The sequence below is a fragment of the Onychostoma macrolepis genome, chromosome 01, assembly GCF_012432095.1.
Source record: "Onychostoma macrolepis isolate SWU-2019 chromosome 01, ASM1243209v1, whole genome shotgun sequence".
NCBI lineage: Eukaryota > Metazoa > Chordata > Actinopteri > Cypriniformes > Cyprinidae > Onychostoma > Onychostoma macrolepis.
This window is the reverse complement of record NC_081155.1, coordinates 29,854,524-29,874,873: the sequence shown is the minus strand read 5'-3', so window position 1 is coordinate 29,874,873 and position 20,350 is coordinate 29,854,524. Positions and strand designations below refer to the sequence as shown.

Below are 20,350 nucleotides of genomic sequence, written 5' to 3'. Positions count from 1 at the left end.
CCGACGTGACATTTACATTGTTGTACAGTGCTGGCCATTGCAGTGCTTGACGTGTCACGCACTGTCAAAAATAAATAAATAAATAAAATAAAATCATGTTTTAGCATGATAATGTCATAACATTGTTATTATATTACAATTACTGTCGACTTTTATGAAATTAGGCTACTCCAGGACTTAAAACAGTATGACCTTGACCTATGACCAAAAACTTATGCAACAATAAACCAATTCTACAGGAAACTGGGGCAAAATATCATACGCGCAAAACCACGTGACTCAAAGGTGATGAAATACGTTGTTTTGTTTGAGCAAACTGATCAAATATATGATTTTTATGAATATATGTACACATATTTTTTACATTTGTGACCCTGGACCACAAAACAAGTCATTTTTTATTTTATTTTTTTAACTGAGATTTATAGCCTGCATCATCTGAAAGCTGAATAAATAAGCTTTCCATTGATACCAGTTAGGATAGGACAATTATTGGAAAAGATACAACTATCTGAAAACAAAACTGAAATATAGCTGAAAAATGTAGGCTGCTACTTTAATGAAGTACATGAAACGAACTTAGTGACTGTCTATAGTCTGTTTATAATTGAGATATTTTTTGTGTGGTTGACTTTTATCCATTGCCCAAAGAAACTGTTAGCTTATTTGATAAACCATAACTCATTTACTATCTTTTTTCTTTTTTTTTACCGTTTTTACTGCATCCATGGATCAAAAAATGTAAATGTTTCTGAAAACTGCCCAAGTGTAGAATGGCTTGTTCCTTATTTAACATTCTTCTTTGTGCTACTTAAGAAATGTTTTGTGGTGCAGGGTTATATTTTGTTTTGCATCATGATGGCCATGTGAACATTTACAGATCTGAGTGAAAGCAACTAAAACCACATCCTTGGAAATAAATTCACTATACTTTATGAACATATGCTTTTTTGAAGGACATGGCACAGTATGCTTAATATACTGCCTCACTTTATATGAATCTATATGATGTAAATTTCTGACTATAATAAGTATTTTCTGCTCGTTGTTGTGTGAATAATAAGGTGGAACCAGGCACAAACTGCTCGAACAGACCAAACATTTAATCAGCTCTAAAATAGTCACAGCAATTAGTGTTTGTGCACTAATGATATCAGCCAAGAGCAAATACCAGAACTGGAGTTTATAGATGGAGCTATTATTTAAAAGGTAATTAGTTTTCAAATCAACAAAATCATGCATAAATTAGGTTTTGAACACTTGGGATAGTAAATTAGGGATACCCATTATGTTAAAGTGACATTGTTATAGTAATGTAATAATTATGAAAATAAGTATTAAGTAATATTAATTAACTACAGTAACTAGGTTAGTTACATAAAATTGGGCCTAATTTACTGTTGTTACCATTGTAAGTACATGTAACATGTGTAAAAACATCACCTTATAAATAAATATTAGTTTTATCTGTTGTTTAGGGTATATGTAGTTAGGTAATGCAATTTATTATTTAATGGCCTTTAAGTATTCTACTGCTTGAAGGAAGCATTTGCTGACTGTCTGGAAGTCTTTGTGTTTACTGTAACTGTAGCACAGAGAGTGTCAAATTCAAGGCTACTTATGACTCCTGTAAATATAGACAGTGTCAGAGGATATGTCTGTGTGCTATGCCTCAGGGTAACTGAGACAGCTTCTTCCAGAGACTGATCTGGATGATGATGACTTACTATGCAGGTATATGTGGTGAAAACATCATTCAGAACATTATTAGCATTTTTGGCCATATATCAAAATGATAGAAATTTAATAAATCACCAATGACAGAAATTTGAAATAAATATGCATTTTATTTGGACAATTTGTGTACACTATATTTTGAAGCTACAGGCAAAAGTAACACTGTGAATATAATGATAAAGCCAGAAATACATTTCACAAGACACATTTTCAGAAATATATATGAATAGGATTTTTTTTACAGTACAAACAAGATTTTAGGCATTCAGCACATTATATTTACATGGCTGTTTCCACCATTGATCTATCCATGATCAATTTGTGATTTCAGATTTAAAATGATTGATTTTACTGTTATACTACAAAGCTTTGTGAGTTTTCATAGAATCTAGAGTGTAAAATATTTCACCACAGAAAAAAGGTAACCTAAAAATGATTTGATGCAGTACTAAATATATTACAGGTAAATGTGAACGCAGTCTTAGAAAACTGGTAATGTTTCACAGTATAATCATGCATAATGTTAGTGAAAATCACTGTATCGCCCTGGATGTATCAATAAATGTACTCATTGTACAATGTATATTCTTACACTTTTTATATGCTTATTGTTTTGCAAAAAGGCAAAAATGCATTGAGTCTTCATCCATAAATAAAAATTAATTTCTGTGTTTGATGGTAATCCACGCTGTATTATTCAGTTTGTGAGTTTGTGGTTAATTGTAATTTTCGGTGATATAACTAAACACATTATAACACATGTAGTATAATGTGCTATGTGGTTTTCAACCCAACAGAAATGGTTAATTCTGATGACGATTATTAATGCTTCCTCGTGTTTTGTTAAATAATCTTCAGTTCTGAGGCATTCCTTACAAAAATGATATGTGGTAATTGCTGTCCCAAGAACAGCAGTTCAAAATTCACTTCAAAGAATACTAAAACACAAACTAGACATCTACACACACCCTATACCACAATCAGGCTCATTGGGATTGGGTAACAAGTGGGGCTTGAATCTGTGTTACAGATCGTCAGACTCAGGGATCTCAAAAGGCTCCAGAGAGACAGTGGGTAAAATGAGAGGCGTGCCATCGGAGATCCACCCCTGGGCGGTCCTGTTGAAAGTGGGTCGCTTGGCTGTAGAATCCTGGAGCTCGGGGTATCGAGGAGCATTCAAGTCCACCTCTGGAAGCTTAAAGGTGATCCCTCGTGGGGCTTTTTCGAAACCCCCAAATGGTGTAGCCACCCTAAGAAACAGAGATTTAATTACTGACACATCTGTATTGGTTTCTGTTCTGCTGCTGGAACTTTGGACAGTTCCTTTAAGTTTCTTGCATATATGTTTACACACACACACACACACACACATACACATATGTGTGTGTGTGTGTGTGTGTGTTAACTATTTTTAATGATAGATATGATAACTTTTAAAATAAATAAACAATCTTTAAAAACACTATATTTTTGCATTTTCAAGATTTTTTTTTTTCTTGTTGTTATTTTGTTGTTTTCATTCTTTTTTATTTTGTGATGAAATACAGCATAAAAGTAAAATCAGTCATTTTATATCAATCCCATTTTAAATCAATGCCAATTTCTGGGATCAAAGTTTACAGGAATAACTTTAAGTTTTAGGGCATTAACACATACACTATATTGCCAAAAGTATTGGGCCACCCCCTTCTAATGCACAGGTTTGACTACTTTAGTAATTTCCATGAGTACAAATCTTAATGTTTAAGCATATAATGATTTTCTAGGGAATTGTGTGCTTCTAATTTTAAAGCAACAGTTTGGACAGGACCCTTTTCTAAAAAGGCACTTCCAAAACTGTGGCAACAAAGATGGAAACATAATTCATGTATCTAAAAATTGTATTTCCATCTCTGTTGCAACAGTTTTGGAAGTGTCTAAAATGACTCTACCCATGAGTAGAATACCCAAATAGGCTGTGACTGTACAAGTCATTGGTGTTTGGTAAAGAGTTTTTGGCTCAAGATCTGCATTTAAAGTCACACCAGAGGTGTTCAGCTTGGATTAGGACTTCCACACTGACTAAATCAATCATTTCTTTTTGAACCTTGCCTTATACACAGAGGCATTGTCATGTTAGAATAGAAAAGGGTCCTGTCCAAACTGTTGCTTTAAAATTAGAAGCACACAATTCCCTAGAATATCATTATATGCTTAAACATTAAGATTTGTACTCATGGAAATTACTAAAGTAGTCAAACCTGTTCATTAGAAGGGGGTGGCCCAATACTTTTGGCAATATAGTGTATTTCAGATATGAATTGTTGGTTACCTGGATATTGAGACTGCACCTCCTGTTTATCTCCTCATGATGGTGCTGTGTTGTGCAGATACATTATTGCAGGACTGAATATATCCACTTTGTGCAATAGATCAACAGTGCAGTATGCATAAAAATGGTAACTATTCTAACTATCATTAACCTTTATTTGATGATAAATATGGTAACTTAAAAAGAAACCAACATAACCTAATACATTGTATTTGATTTTTCTCAAATTAAAATCAAACTAAATATAATGTTTTTGTTGGAATCAGTATTCACATGCATGTTGCGTGATTTGGCTTTAAGAAAAAATGCAATACCTATTAAAGCTTTTGTAGTCAGGCAGCTCTGTTTTAGGCTCAGGCTCAGGCATGTGAACTTTAAGTGTGTCGGCCAGTGTGGGGTCATTGATGATGGCCTCTTCCCAGGGGGAGTGGTAGGATTTTGGCATAGCTGTGGCATTGAACCTCTCTGGAGGAATGTTTGTCAGTGGACCTCCATATCCTGCAAAAAACAAGAGTTTGCTACATATGTTTCATGTTTTAGTTTGATGATCTGGAGTTCTTGATATAGTGTAGCCTCTGTAAAGAATATCTTATGTAGAACACACCATATAAATTGACAGGCACTGACCTAAATTGAGATGAAAGGAGTAGAACTAAACCGAATCAGGCATATTAAAACTGAACTGCACCACAATAAAACCTAATTAAAAATCCAGTTTTGTCTTGGATTTAGTTGTGCAATATGGTCTTGAGGTTTTTTTTTTTTTTTTACAAAGCAAAAGCAGCATGCATTTATTGAGCATTTACAGAGTGAAACACACATACAGTACCCTTTTAACCTGTTTAAAGTCACTCAGAGTGATTCACTCAGCTAGAAATAGAAGGTGAGTTGGGGGGGTGCTGTCACTATCATATTCTCTCTTCAGTCTCTCTGATTCCATTGCACTTATTCTTTCACAGATGATACAAGGCTTTGTAAACATCTTACAAGCTAGTCAGGGTAGATAACAAGAGTAAAGCATGAGTAGTGCAACCCTCCTGACTCACCCGCCATTATGACATCCATTAAGAATTCATAAGCCATGTTATTCAAACTGTTAAAATGAAACAGTTCTGAAATAAAATTACTTGTTTTTTTTGTTTTTGTTTGTTTTTTTATGTTTAATTCAATGTGTTACTTCATGTTTCTTTGAAATTATTTGTGAAATTTAATAGCAATGTCTTAGTGAAAATAGTTTCTGTGCATTATAAACGTTGATTTTGACATACCTGGTGCAATGTCCTGAGGGTTTGCTGGATTTCTGGGATCTGGTGTGTTTGGGGGTGTTTTTGATGCAACTCCTTTATTTGCTGAGTTTTCTGCATTGGCTTGATTTTCATTCTAAAATGAAATGTCAGTTTCAACTTGGACATATAGTACCTCATTGTGCATGTGCAGCAACATATATATATATAAAAAAAAAAAAAACCTTACAAACAATTTTGGACAAAAACAAATTGTGGACAAAGTGGCCTGAAAGTGACTTTGTTCCACTGTTAAAATGGTGCTGTGAAAGCGCAATATATTATTGATAGCAGCTTCTCCAATAAGGCAGAGGGGAGTTTTGTGCACTTTTGTGATTGAAAGTAGTCTGTTCTATCACTCCATGTTAAAAATATTAAACAAAAAAGGTCAATGGAGGATTTTCAAACTTCATGTCAACACCACTATTTCCAGACAAAACGGTTAGGATGTCAGTCCAGATGTCAGAGCCTGGACTTCAACAAAATCATTATATCAAGAGCACTTTCACTACCATTGTGCCACAGCTCTGCCATTCTTTTCTTTCCCAAGTTATGATTGAAACATAATTTACAATTTATTACAACTGTTTAATTTAAAATAATTAACTTCACAATATCCTTGGTCTTGGACTGTTGTTTTAGTAGTATCAGATTACTAAATCTGCTCTATTTAAGATACAGAGTGGTTTCTTGTCCATTCATTTCATTATGTATACATTTACAGTTATATATAGTTACAGTGTACATTATAAATCCTTTGATTGAAACACATTAACAAGCTATCACTTATGTTTAAATGCATTTTGGTACACAGTAGTGAGAACGAGCACACACACACACACACTTGAACAGTGATAAATGAAGTAGGTTGTCAGGGACGCATTTCAGTGCTGACCCTAAAGAAGGAACATTGGGAAGGACAGGGGCACGTGGCATTTGCTATCTTCCATGTGTGGCTGCCATTCATTCAGCTGAGCACATGTTTGCTTTACAAAGCAATCACACATATAGTAGTTCAACAAGCAAATCACAGTTTAGTCTTTCTAGGCTCAATGTCAACATCAAATTAGATATCTAAGGTCACATCAGAAGTAGGTTAGATATGATTGGTATTATTAAAGCCACAATATGTACTACATTGATGTGCATCTTTTTATCTGCAATATAATGATTGTTATGCACAATATAAGCAAATAGACTTTTGTTATGCATGTAGGTTCAAGCCAATGTAGATGCTACTTACATTAAACATGACATTGGCTTCATTCTGAATGCTTTCAAACGTATATTTCTCTGATCTCCGCTGTCTCATCTTAAAAAGACGTGACCCTCGGTTTGACAAGAGAGACAGTTCCTCCAGCATGATGTCTTTTGGAGTGGAAAGTTTCTTTCCCAGGTCCATGGTAAAACCTGCATTAATATCACACGATCTTTTGTTATTACAATATAATTCAACAGAGCCATTTATAAAACCTTGGATAATGCTTTATAATAATTTACATGATAATATACATGGCTCATGGCAATTTATATAGGCAATAATTAATGATTCATAAAGACATTACTACAATATATCATGTAATAATGTCTGTTAATGACTTAATAGTGAATGATATGAAAGTTATTATGAAGTGAACTTTTAGATGCTTCATATGATCCATATTTGAATGCATACATGTATGCATTGTATATGGGTGTATATTGTATATGGGCAGATGTATTATATGTAGGTGTCATTTATTCAAACAACATATCATGATAAAGAAACCAAAAATACAAAAGGTTACAGATACCTGTGTTAGATACACATTCTATGAAAGGTCACATGAAAAATCATTCAACCTTAATAGAAACTGGTGAATTCATTATTAAAAGGTTAGATGGTTATGAAAGTTTTATTAAAGGGTAATTATATAAGGTGCATGTCGTATGCTATTGCTGCAGGAGCTTTTCAGCCATGCTGATGGTGTTATTCTGAACATTTCCAATAAAATTCTAAACATAACTTTATATTTAAAATAGAAATCATTCATTTTGTGTGTCATTAATGTTTACTGATGTTTCGATATAAAATGTTTAATGTTAATTAAAATTGTACTTAATCTAAAAAGATATAACAAAAGGTCTGTGAAAGGTTCAGGGGATTTTATTTTTTTTTTCAACAGGAGAAGCTCACTTGTTCTCCATGATCTTTATTCTGTTCTCATTTCAGCTCCAACACAGCTGTCCTATCCCATCCTCCCAACTTTAGCCTCTGCAGAAATAGCCTGTGACAATGACAGAGTGAATCCACTGCTACATCCACACAAGATTATTTATGGCTGAGGCTTTGGCCCTGAACCACATTCTAAATGTTGGCGTTTCTCTCTGCGATTGGCAGCTACAGTGCTGTGCTCTGTAATCACTCAGTGCTGATCTGAGAGCAGGTTTTGATAGAAGGTTATACCGTTGGCACCACCATGGACCTCATGGCAAAGGGCAGCTGCCTGCTTCTTCCTCTCACGCACTGAAAGAGTGCTGAACTGTGACATGTTGGTTTAAAACAGAATCCCAGTAGTGCTGCAATACATAAAGGACACAGATGCTTGTAGTATAACTATCTAAAGTCAATTTAAAGGATAATGTGATGAAAAGTCCCAAGAGAACCTGTCTGGAAAAAAAAGTTTGTACAATAAGGATATTGCTTTTTAAATGAGATTGATTTATCATATATTGAAAAAAGGTGTTGTCTTTGTGAATTTAACTGAAATAAAATCTATAAATCTGCAGAATATTTTTTTCCTCTATAAATTAGGACTTCTGTGTAAAACTGTTGAGGATTGCTATGGAAAAAAAAATTTTTACCGAATAAAATAGAATATTAAATTTAGTTGTATTAAATGCCATATTTAGGCTTTCTAAACCATTGGAAATACCCTTATACCCTATGAATATCCATAACTGTCATTAAAGTGTAAAGGTGAAACTTACCTGACCACAAGCCAACTCTTTATACAGAGCAAGATGTCATATGTCATGAAGTGATATAAATCATGGATATGCATGAGCTGGTGACGGAACATTGTGTCCAGAGTGTAGACTGGGCTACTGAGACTGATCAAAGCCAAAATAAACTTTCTTGGCACGGTTTGCAAGGCCTTGCCATTCAATCGTTTACTTGCTGCTCTCATTGAAAAGTTCAAAAAGATCGATCTCTGAATTCTCTCTTTGTAACATTGCCAGTAATGCTTATATTGATTTGTGTAGGTAAACTATTCCTCATGAAAAGTTTTTTTAATGGTTGCATAATATTATCAGTATCTATTTAATATTATCAGTATTATTTGAATGCTTTATATTGCTGTGACGCTAAAAAAAAAAAAAAAAATCATATGGTTGCACAATTCACAAAGAAATTCCTAAACAATAATTTTCATATTTATGTTCATTTGTTAGGGCTTCTGTTTTAGTTCATTCCATTATCATGTACACATTTATCCAATATCAGTCTTCTAAGAGAGCCATCTAAAATACATCTCTGAGTATCTATGTTTTGTTACCACTGTCAGAACTGTCCACAAAACACAACCTACAACTCCCATCACTGTTATAACACATGTCTGTTATCATTATGTCCACACTGCACACCGTCTCTCAAGGAAGGCCATCTTCTTACCTGTTAGATCTGCCTGTGTCTTGAGTTCTACCTGTACAAAAGAAGAGGTTACTTTAGGTAGATCGATCCGGCCTGATTTGTCTTTGTCTCGCACTCTGTTCTTGACTTGCACTGGGGTGGGGGTGTGTGCGGGTGTTAGTGGAACGCCAGCTTGCATCAATAGGCTAATTTTAGCTGTGTTCAGCACTCAAACTTCTCACAATGGTATAAGTTGGTATGGAGGGGGAGGGAGGTGAACTGTATGCATGAGAATAAAGTGTACAAAGTGAGTACTTTTTGTGTATGTGTGTAAAAGGTGATGGATGTTTTAGTTTGTGTAATTGTTAGCTTCAGAGGCTGATTTTCTTGATTGTCATTTATGGCTGTCCTTCCAGAAGTAGAAGATCCTGCTCCTACTATAACACATCGTCTTACAGGACTCAGCATTGAGACAGTAGTCTGCTCCAAGAGAAAATCAAATAGGCCTAATCTATTTTGCAATTTTATTGTCTGTAAAAAGATCTGACAGAATCAAATGGTAGCAGTAAACATTGGAGAATAGAAGAGTAAAAGCATTTCTAGTCATCGTGCTTTAATAAAACGCTCTTTATTGTACAACTTGATACATGATAAGAATTCAAATTGTTTGTGGTGAGTTCAGATTTCAAAAGTATTGTCAGGCTTAATAAACAATATCGTTTAAACAATGTGCATATTTAAATAAATGAAGTTGCAGATGTTCATTTAGATAGAAATAATATTCTGTGCTGTTTCTAGAGTTAGTATTAGAAAAAGGTTATTGATTCACACATTGACTTACACAGTAGAGAAATAGAATATTTAACATGTAAAATGAAACATTTTGTTTTGGCATTACACTCTTCGTGTGATATTGATTAACTACATGAAATTATATAAATATACATATTTTCTGCCCCATCTTGAATTTTGGGAGCATTCTGCATTTTGTTAGACTGAATCATGCAGTGAAAGAATCCACTCAGTCAGTCTAGCTAGTGTTTAATCACTCATAGCTCCTCTTATAATCTGTATGATAAATGAATATCTTACTTTTATCGTACGTACGTCTGAACTTTTATTGTTTATGATGTGGGAATTCGCAAGTTTCAGTCTGAACAAAATTCAGCGATGACTAATCTGCCCGCCTCTGATTGGCCACCGCATACCTAAGCTCAACGGAAACGTGTGTGATTGGTTATGATGAGTAACGCTGTACAAACGCTTAAAAATAAACATGAGCAGGTCTAAATTTAATACAGCCATCGAATCTTTTCATTTAATTTTCATTTTCACTAGTTCAATGTTTCAAGTATTATAGTTTTATTGAAAAACCAGGGGACCCCCAAGTATATATTTTTGGGTGTTATGGGGGGTCCTTTAATGCTTATGGGAGGTCCGGGACCCCAGCATCATTACTCCAGTCTTCAGTGTCACAAGATCCTTCAGAAATCATTCTAATATGCTGATTTATCATCAATGTTGGAATCAGTTGTGCTGCTTAATATTTTTTTATAACCTGTGATATTTTTTTCAGGATTCTTATGATGAATAAAATGTTAAAAAGAACAGCATTTATTTAAAATAGAAATACAATATACAATATACACTATACTGTTCAAAGGTTCGGGGTCAGTACATTTTTTTCTTTTTTAAAAGAAAAGAATACTTAAATTCAGCAAGGATGTGTTAAATTGATAAAAAATGATAGTAAAGACTTATATTGCTTTAAAAAAACTTAAATTTTCTTAAAAAAAAAAAAATCCTACTGATCCCAAACTTTTGAACAGGTATTGTATTTTAAATGCTAGAATATTAGGTCTATAACATACTGTAAACTAATGACATAATGTGCGCACCACTAAGCTTTAGCCTGGACATTTTTTTTTCCCCACTGAAAAGTCTGCACAAACTTTTTTCTTTTTCTTTTCACTACTGTGAGTTTCATTCCACACCCATCCAATCCAAATTTTACTGAGTATGTATACATAATTCAGCATTAAAATGTCTATACAAGTAATGCTCAGTTTCCCTATAAAGTGAAATTTGTTTAGAAATGTTGGGTTATTTTTGGTGTCTTGGAGCTTGACAGTAACTGGAGTGTAAAATGAAAGATTTTTCATGTTAAGGATAAATAATTTTTTAAACCTTCTTTTTAAAAATCAGCATGGACAGACAATACAAACTTGACTTATAAAATGGATTGCTGTAACTGTTGGTTTATGTTCAAAGATATGGAAGTAAGACAAACTATAACAATACGGCCCCTTTTTGTGATATATATTACATATACTATGAGATATATAGCTACTATGATTTAATTTGATCACTCAGAATATTTAATTACAGTTTCCAACTGACTCTGTGCAATTGTGGACAGTTTGTGTTAAGTGTGACATTTCTGGGCAGAGAACTACCCCTCCTATACCTGTTACTGGTCACCAGAGGCTGTGCAGGACGGAAAGGTGGCCCATATATTGGTTCTTTTGGCACTGAAGAAAAGCTGTTTGTAGGGGATGTAACAGCTATTACAGGCTCCATCTCCTGTGGGCCACCAACAGACTCGTAGAAAACTCTTTGCTTCCATTCTGCTGGTGTTTCTGGTAATGATTTTCTATGAGTAGCAGAAATTTTGAACTCTTCAGGACCAAAGGGGCTTTGAGAAACTGCCTCCACAGAGGAGAGTGTTTTTTTGGGCTGTTCCACCCATGAATATTGCCTGTTCAGTGATTGACGTGTTGAATGGACACCTGGAGTGGACACAGGGGAAGCAGGAGACACAGACGGAAGTCTCTGGGGGAAAGACAAGGAACGGCTCCTGCTGAATCCCTACAAAGAGAAAGAAAGATAGACGTTCACAATTTTTTCAGTAGTAAATCAATTATACACATGTTTTTCTTACAGCACTTTTTACATCAAACAAATAAAAGAAAACATGCATTTTGACTGCCCTCTCCTGGACTATGGCTGTAAATGCTGTTTAGAAACATTGCTAATTTTGGTTCAGGGGAGGTCAGGGTTAGTTGGCACCAGATTAATTCTGGGTTATAATTAGATATTGTCAAAACATTTTTCGGAGTGGTTGCACTCTTCAAGCTTACTGATTCTATGAAGACATGAAAGTTAGAGACTGCCTGGTAAATGTATATATAGTGCACAGCATAAATGAGTACACCCCCTCTAAATCTTAACAAATTTGGCAGTTACTCTTTACTTAGAAGAAATGTTTATATTCTTTGGAGATATGATGTTCCAACAAGTGTGCTTGATCAATTACCAAAGAATGTCAAAATTATTCAGGAAAATAAGATTTTCTTGTCAAAGTGGTAAAAAATGTTGTGTTGCAAAAATGAGTACATCCTCCTGAAAGTTACTAAATAAAAGTTAAAAAGAAAAAAGACAAGTAAAAGTGTTATATAGCCTACTGAATCACACTCAGACTTAATGCTGACAACAATGGAATCACTTAGGAGAGAGCTGCCAGGAGACTTATTTCGTAGCACAAAAGAGGACAATGGTACTAGAGGAATACCAAATCATTGTTTTAAGTGTGAAAATATAGCAAAAGTAACACCAACATTCAAAAACAATGGACTTGTGACAAGGCCCCTGAAATAATCAGGCCTTCACTTTGTTTACGTTTAGTGATGAGTGATTTTTTTGCTAGAAAAAGGGCAGGAGAAATACCATGCCAGAAAAATCTATGAAAAAAAATGACTGTTTATCTCACAGAGTAAGATGCAGCCTGCAGAAGTGACATGCATGGTTGTTGTCACCACAGGAACTGTCTACTGTAGCCAAGGCACAATAAACTCATTTAACCTTTTCCAAGGCCCACTATGGTCTCAAGAGACCAAGTCAATCATTTTGGATCCAAAAGCATCCAAAATGTTCTGGTGTTGCTCGGACAGTGAGAAGTGTCTGGTTCCCACAGTGAAGTTCAGTGGTAGTAAAGCTCTTCTATAGGGATGAATGAGTGCTGAGGGAGTTGTGCTTCATCAATTCTGTCATGAATTCACACACCACTGTGTGATGAAACAGAAGATGCTACCCTCTCCTCATTCCCTGGGTTGAAAGTAAAAATCCTTTAGTGGACATGTATTTCACCCAATCTTAATATTCTTTAGCAACTGTGGGGGATTCTGTAGAGACGAGTTGAGCAACACTCGCCATTAAAGACCAGAGCATTCAAGGAGGTCATCCTCCTTGTTAAACAGGACAGATGTGGCAATTTGTCATGAACTTGTATGCTCAGTGCCAAGAGTTTAGAAAATTTTGTACTAAAAGTTTACACAATTGTTCACTAAAAACGTTTATACTCTATCAATTTGGGAAGGTGGGGGAACTTCATTGAGCAAAAAAAAACAAAAAAACAGTGATGTCCAATCATAGAGTAAGCTCTCAACTCGTATTGCTGTAGTGTTGTCATCAAAAGATGTTTTTTTTTAGTCTGTTTGGTGTTGAGTTGAGGGTGAGGTTATTTCAGCACTTACCTATGGTTAGAGGCACCTGACTAGTTAAGAAGTGTAAGATCAGATGGCTAAGCAGAAGCGGTGTCTTAATAGGGTTTGTGTGTTTCAAACATGGTGGAGCAAGAGCTATTTTTAAAATGAGCTATGTGCAGAATTAAGAAAACCACTGCCCCAGCCCACTGCAAGCTACCCATAGTATAGCAACAATCTGTGAAGAACAAAATGAATCTGACAGAATACAGACCTGTTAAAACTGTTCAAATGATGGTATACCAATGGAAAATCTTATCATTTAAGTTTGTTTAAAGACTTTGTGTAATTAATATGTAGTATTTGTTGACCCAGTATAGAACTTTGTGACTCAAGGTGTATTTTTATTACACTGAAGGAAAATATTGTGCTTTTTTCATTTATGGACTGGTCTTTGCAGGGCATTACAAAGCAGAGTAACATGAGGGGAATACCAGAAAGAGAGCTGTGGTACATTTGGCAAGCAATTAGAGAGCACAGAAAGCACTGGAAAGCAAATAGAGAGCACAGAAAGCATTGAGAGAAACAGCTGATGGAAATATTTATTAATCAGAAGAATCAGGAAGTGCAATAGTTTTGAAATGACAAGAGAAAACAACAACAGAAGTAACAGTTCATAGTGATATTTGTATTAGTACAAATAAATATACTTAGAATATTCTGTACACCCATCCTTTGTTCACTGTATCTGAACAGCAGTGTCTGCTAAATGCATAACTATTTAATTAAAAAAATATATAACACAAATAAAGTATTCTGAATTATATTATTAGATTCAGTTCAAATGTCCAAAAAAAAAAAAAAAAACAATGTCTTAAAACCTGTGAAAGGGTTTCCTCACTATTCCAACAACTGATTTGGAGGTCTAACGAAATTGCAAAAGAGTCTCAATCCAAGAGGAGATCTACAGTAGTATATTGACCTGAAACATTGAATTTAATGCTTTTAACACAGATTATTTCATTGGTGCTTTGCCTGGCCAGACAGCATGGCTGACAAATAAGTTTACATTCCTTTTTACCATCCAGGAACACTTGGCATAATGTGGTAAATGTGTTGTGTTGCTATACACAAGACAAAGAGAAAATGTTTAACAGTTTTTCTCTAAAAATAAATAAATAAATAAATAAACTTAACTGTCATTAATGTGGAAACATATCACAATAAAACGGAAACCTAATAAAAAATCCATCTACTCTATAAATACTATAAATAGTACAACTGTTATATAATGTATGAAATTCTTATCTTCTGCATTTGACCTAGAAAGAATCATTTAAAGGGTTACAAATTTTCTTGGGTTGATTGTACTATAAAAAAAATAACTTGAACTAATGAAAATGCAAAAACAGCACTTTTTGAATCTGCCAAACATATTGTTTTGAATATATGCAAAAAATAAAAAATAAATTAATGTTGCAAAATTACTGGTTTCCATTTCTTGCCTCCAGTGTTTGACATTTTGGCCGAAAACTTTGGTCTTGGAGCCACTGGTAATGCACACCGTGAAGCATATTCATTATTCATGGGTAAAGAAGACCCTACACAGACATTGCCCCCTGAGATACCAGGAGGCAGGGAGGAGTTTGAGGAGCCTTTGTTTCTAGGCCATCATGCATGGCTAGTTTTTTCCCATGTAACTGTTGTGGAATAATTGTGGCTTTATTTGATGTGGACTGATGAACAAAGGGGTATGGAACACTTACCTCTCCAGTGGCTTTAGATGGATTTTGCTTAACTGACTGCAAACTATTTGGGGAGGGGGAGAATTCTGTAGAGGGCTCATAAACAAGGGACTGGAAATTGGTAGGGGTTTGAGCAGAAGTTTGCTTAGACTCTGTAGGGGGAACTGCTTCCTTGGCCTCTGGAGTGGAGTTGTAGGTGAAAAGCAAAGAATTTAACTGGTAAGGCTGATGTTTCATAACATCCAGAACATTGAGATGTTTGGGTGGTGGATTCTTCTTCTCCTTGTTTGCTTTAGACTTTATCTTTGGACTAGTTGCAGGAGGGGGTTCCTTAACTGCTGCAAGGGGATAAAAAGGGGACAAAATAGGATTGTAGGAGACTGGAGGTGGAGCACGGATGTTAGAAGAGTATTTCCAGGTGCTTGACATTGAAAGTGTTGGCGATGAGGATCTGGGTGTGTTGGCTCTCACAGTCTCATCGTCCACCACAAATTTTTCCATACGGGACTGTCTTCGAGCAAACAGTTCAGCTCCTTTTCCTTTAAGGTTCAGTCCCTCAGAAGCACCTGCATCTGATGAATACCCTTTAGGAGAAGATAATGGAGCCTTAGATCCCTGAAAGTATGTGCTCAGGTGTTGGTGTGGGCAGGAAGCAACAGAGTTACCATCACTTGACCTAATCCGTGATGTTTTAGACTGGGAAGGACCAGCACGGAGTGAATCTGGTGTATGTTTTGCCTGATGTGGTTCTGGAGTCCAGGCCGGTTGATGCAGATCTGGTGTGTGGGATGGAACCCAAGCAGGTGATGCCTCCTGTGCTATCAGTTGAGATGACAATCGGGGCAAGGCTTTTCCAGCAGGCTGCTTTGGTGGGTTTTGTTGGGGTACTGCCTGCACCTGGGTGTGCCCCATAGCTGGAACTGAGCTTGATGCTGCAAGGGGACCCTGAGACACGGCACGACCCTGTGCAGACCAAGGAGGGTGAGCTGGGTTGATGGCAGGTTTGGGTAGGACAGGTGGAGGGTTTTTCTGTTTGATCGTTGGAGCTTGCATGAAATTGCATGCTTCTGCACCCAGACTGAGAAAGTCTTCTTCTGGAACTGACTCTGTTAAGGACTTCTGATCACCTTTTTTCTGAAGCAGAGGCATCTTTTTTGAGTCTGTCTTGTTTGTTCCTCTCCTTTTAGTTTCTGGCAGAATCCCTCTTTTAAATGCAGGTATAGCAATACGCTCATCACGTGAAGCAATGATGTCTGATGTGGGGGACCAAACCTGTGGGGTTGTGTTTACTGGAACAGGAACCTTGAATATGTTTTCAGGTTTCCTAGATGTTGGGCTTGAGACACCGCTGATTGGTGAAAAAGTTTTTTGTCCTTGATTATGACCACCCAGAAAGGGCTTAGCAGTTCTGTTGGAGACAAGGGATCTGGAAACAGCCGAACCTTGATAAGGATCCAGACCATCCATACCGTTTGCTGATTGTGGTAACATATGTTGCTGAAATGGCTGGTCTTGATACTGTTGTTGTTGCCTTGCATAGATATCTTGTGGGGCTTGTGTTCTTTCTTCCTGCGGAGGAGGTTTAACAGTTTCGCCTTCTGGTTCAACAAATGCATCCACTGGTATGCCTTTTCGTCTCATTTCCTCTTGTTCTGCGGAAAGCTCATCCATCCTTTGACGTCTCTTGGCAAACATCAAGACTCCTTTTCCTTTTGTCTGCGGAAGATGCTCCATTGTTTCCTAGTTTGACTTGGTCTCTACTTTCAAATTCTGTTGTAGCTCAAATCAGTCCTGTGGTTCTAAACATTAAAGGAGCAGGATTCTACTCAGAATCAGTGGCAATCTGTCCTGACTTACTTTGTAGTGTACGATCTCATTCTCGTCCTGAAATCTGTCTTTGAGAAGCTGTACTGGTAGCTAACCAGCTTGAACCTTCTGACCCTTTTTTGATGCCCTTCTTTTTGGCAGCAGTGAAATGCAAAGTCTTATGTCTACATTTAGAGTTGGCTTTTTTTCAGCTGTCTCACTGACTGTGCCTCACTCTCATCTTAGTCCTGTGAAAGAAAAATTTGAACAAGGAAATATAGAAAATGGCATGAGAGTTATGAAGAATGGAATTACACAACTCAATACAGGAATTATTTAAGTTTATTTAATTGACCAGTTTCATACAAAACAACATGGTGCAACATGGCATCATGGTGCACCTTGAATTTTGCATAGATCATCTCATAATAATTAATAGTATTATTAAGCAATTTTGATATTATATCATTTTTTTATTGAAGTGGCATTTAGATAACAAGATTTAAATTGAGTTAGCGCTTTTTGTTTTTTGTTAGTTTACAATGAGAAATTCCATCACACAAGCCCCAGTAGAATATTATTAGCTGGGTTAGTTGAAACACATTATTAGCTGGGTTAGTTGAAACACATTAACACATTTAATTGACTAATTTAATTCCACTAATCTGGTCTCTTATCAGATACATTAACATCAAAACATTTCCAACTGCATGAATTATATCCAAATCCAATTTTCTCAAACAACTGATCTATCGCTATTTATCTATTTTAGAATACAGTTGTTTATTTCCTTAATTTAAGTGTATTCAAATGCAGCTTTAAATAAGAAACAAGCATGAGGGAATCCCTCCTATTATTCTGAAGAAAATGAGCACACACTTACACTAAATCCAGGCAATATATCTTCACAATAAACAAACTAAATGATAATAATAATTTTCTTTTTCTTTCTTTCTAACAGTCAGCCTAGTCCAAAGCACCCTGACTTACTGAAAGCTTTTTTAGGTGAACAAACATTGCGAGAGGTCATAAAACCCCTTGGCTAAAGTGGGAATCTGTGCAAACTGTGTCAGTGCTCTATGGTGGGGTGGCAGGACTGTGAAAGACAGAGAGAGAGTGAGAGAGAGAGAGAGAGCGAGAGAGAGAGAGAGAGGTGGTGTCTCATCACCAAGGGATCGTATGACAGATCTCTACTGACACATGCTATTGCCTGTCAAACCAGTGGCCTGAGGAATACTGCAGGGACACACTTTAATTTAGTTATCTCTCAAATGCTGGTTTAGCATATCACTTGCCTCATCCATCCCAAACTAATATTACTAATATTGGCAAATAATTAGCTATTTTTAAATTTTTAATTGCTATTTTACATGTAGATGCCATTACTTCTAATTGCATATTAAACCAGCTATTCGTACCTACAGTAATAGCAAAGCTTAACAATCACTGATGTTTCAATCTGTAAGGACATTTGTGCAAGTTTATAGCATATCACCATATTAGAGGATGCATTGCCTAGTACAGCAACAGAAAATCCTATTTCAGAATTGGTTGGTTATTTCTGTCCATGCACTCTAACTGTCAAGACATGCTCATGCAAGCAACCAGCCAAATTATGAAATCCTAAAATAAAATGTGTCCTTTTTAATTATATTGTTTTTTATATTATATTTTGTATTGTTATAATTCACCCTTTTAGGTATATAAGATGAAGTATCTAAGGTATTACGTATTTAATGTATTCCAATTTACATATCTTTTATTAGATAACATTAGATTACAGCAGAATCCTGACCATCACTGAAGAGATAAAGAAAAAAAGAAAGCAAAAACAGAGACAAATATAGACAAAGACAGCCACTGAAGGATAGATTTGGAGAAGGTTTTTGTCTTACGTGCCTGTCTTGCTTGGTGTCTGCTAAGTCTGATCAGTTCCGTCAAGGAGGCAGTGCCCCACCACTCTGCCAGCTCAGTACCGTGGACTTGAATTCCACTTGACACACAGAAGATCCCACACCTCTCTCTCCTCCTTCTCCTCCGTCTCCTCCTCTTCTTCTGCCTTTTTTCACTTCTTCAGTTTCCAAGAAATTAAAACATTCCTGCTTCAAGTTCTTGCTGGGTTCTAGTGAGAACCTGTACTAGAAGAGCTGTAGTCCACTGGACTCTGTTGTGCTGTTCAGATATAGGGAGCCAGGTACTTTAAGGAGGTCCATATCAGTCTTTTCTGAGTGGGAATGGGGAGTTGTCCTCTCATCCTGGAGAGGGTTTTAGAACTGGTGTCAAAGCACGCTGATAGATTCATCCTTTAAGTGACCAGAGGTGCTTGGTGGGGCTCTTGATGCTTGAGAACACTTTCTGTTTCTCCACAATGGAAATAGAAGGATGCAGCTGGGCTGTCTGACCTTGTCCATGTGTCTTAAGGCCATTCAAAACAAAATCCATGAACACAAATAACTTTGGTAACACTTTTAACACCATTAGGAAATCTCCCTCAATAAACTCCTAATTTACTGTTTACTGATAGTAGGATAGTTGTTTGTAGTAGTTATGTTTAGGTATTGGGTAGGTTTAAAGGGATGTAGAATATGGTCAAGCAAAATAAGGCATTAATATGTGCTTTATAAGTGCTAATAAACAGCCAATATGCTAGTAATGTACATTCTAATAAGCAACTAGTTAATACTGAATAGTGTTCCCTAATCTAAGTTTTACCATAACATCCATTGTAGTTCAGAGCGCACACACATGGACATACATGCAGGGATTAAAAACAAACAAAAAAATGGAATATACAATATAAATGACCAATGACATCCATTTAATTACAAAATTTGCTCATCTACACTGAACCAGTGAATGGATATTTACAGAGAACAATAACTATGATATAAAAAGCATTTAAAGAATTTCTTGGCACGAAATCCTTTGCTGTTCCAGATGCTTAACCGCAAAGTAATGTTGTGCTGCAAATAAGCACAACCTGCTGTAACACAGCCCTAATATAGGCAAGTGAATCAAATGGCTTCTGGGAAATTACAAACTGATTGTGAACCGTGACACGCAGAAACTTAACTTGCACAGAAATGTATTCTCAGAATCTTTTTGTTATTGTATAGAAATGACTGAACAATATATCCATTGAACAACAGTATAATTCTGCCCACTCATGCAGTATAGGCATATATCTAACACATTCTCCTTGATACACATCTTACTGTTAGACAATAGAAAAACTAAAATATCGATCAAGTATGATTATAAAAAAAGATCTAATAAAAATAAAAAACTAATAAAACATACTGACTCAGTGTTGTCTAAAGTACTATGAACACCTAAAATTATGTGCACATGTATTTGGTGATTTGGTGAAGGGA

General features: G+C 35.8%; 2 protein-coding genes across 4 annotated transcripts; both read right to left on the bottom strand.

Annotated features, from left to right (window-relative positions):
* Positions 1–1,827: 1,827 nt before the first annotated feature.
* Positions 1,828–9,129, bottom strand: myoz2b (myozenin 2b). 2 transcript variants are annotated; one of them, XM_058795932.1, is made up of 6 exons: positions 8,987–9,126; positions 7,778–7,890; positions 6,575–6,741; positions 5,317–5,428; positions 4,363–4,546; positions 1,828–2,987 (listed from the first exon to the last, which is right to left on the bottom strand). In XM_058795932.1, exons 2-6 carry the CDS (start codon positions 7,860–7,862, stop codon positions 2,762–2,764), a joined length of 774 nt encoding a protein of 257 aa, XP_058651915.1. In that variant the 5' UTR covers positions 7,863–7,890; positions 8,987–9,126; the 3' UTR covers positions 1,828–2,761. The 2 variants fall into 2 exon arrangements, with proteins under 2 accessions (XP_058651915.1, XP_058651094.1); XM_058795111.1 differs by lacking the exon at positions 7,778–7,890 and having other exon boundaries at positions 8,987–9,129.
* Positions 9,130–14,020: 4,891 nt separating this feature from the next.
* Positions 14,021–18,940, bottom strand: synpo2b (synaptopodin 2b). Of its 2 annotated transcripts, none has more exons than XM_058793137.1 (2): positions 18,872–18,940; positions 14,021–17,224 (listed from the first exon to the last, which is right to left on the bottom strand). In XM_058793137.1, the coding sequence occupies exon 2, from the start codon at positions 16,902–16,904 to the stop codon at positions 15,027–15,029; it is 1,878 nt and encodes a 625-aa protein (XP_058649120.1). In that variant the 5' UTR covers positions 16,905–17,224; positions 18,872–18,940; the 3' UTR covers positions 14,021–15,026. The 2 variants fall into 2 exon arrangements, with proteins under 2 accessions (XP_058649120.1, XP_058649948.1); XM_058793965.1 differs by lacking the exon at positions 18,872–18,940 and adding an exon at positions 17,860–17,976.
* Positions 18,941–20,350: the final 1,410 nt, after the last annotated feature.

Coding starts and splice junctions, on each gene's coding strand:
- myoz2b (XM_058795932.1), bottom strand. CDS start 7,862: ATGTCACAGTTCAGCACTCTTTCAGTGCGTGAGAGGAAGAAGCAGGCA. Junction 6,742..7,777: donor GGTCCATGGTGGTGCCAACG/GTATAACCTTCT, acceptor ATATTAATGCAG/GTTTTACCATGGACCTGGGA. Junction 5,429..6,574: donor AAGCCAATGTCATGTTTAAT/GTAAGTAGCATC, acceptor ATTTCATTTTAG/AATGAAAATCAAGCCAATGC.
- synpo2b (XM_058793137.1), bottom strand. CDS start 16,904: ATGGAGCATCTTCCGCAGACAAAAGGAAAAGGAGTCTTGATGTTTGCC.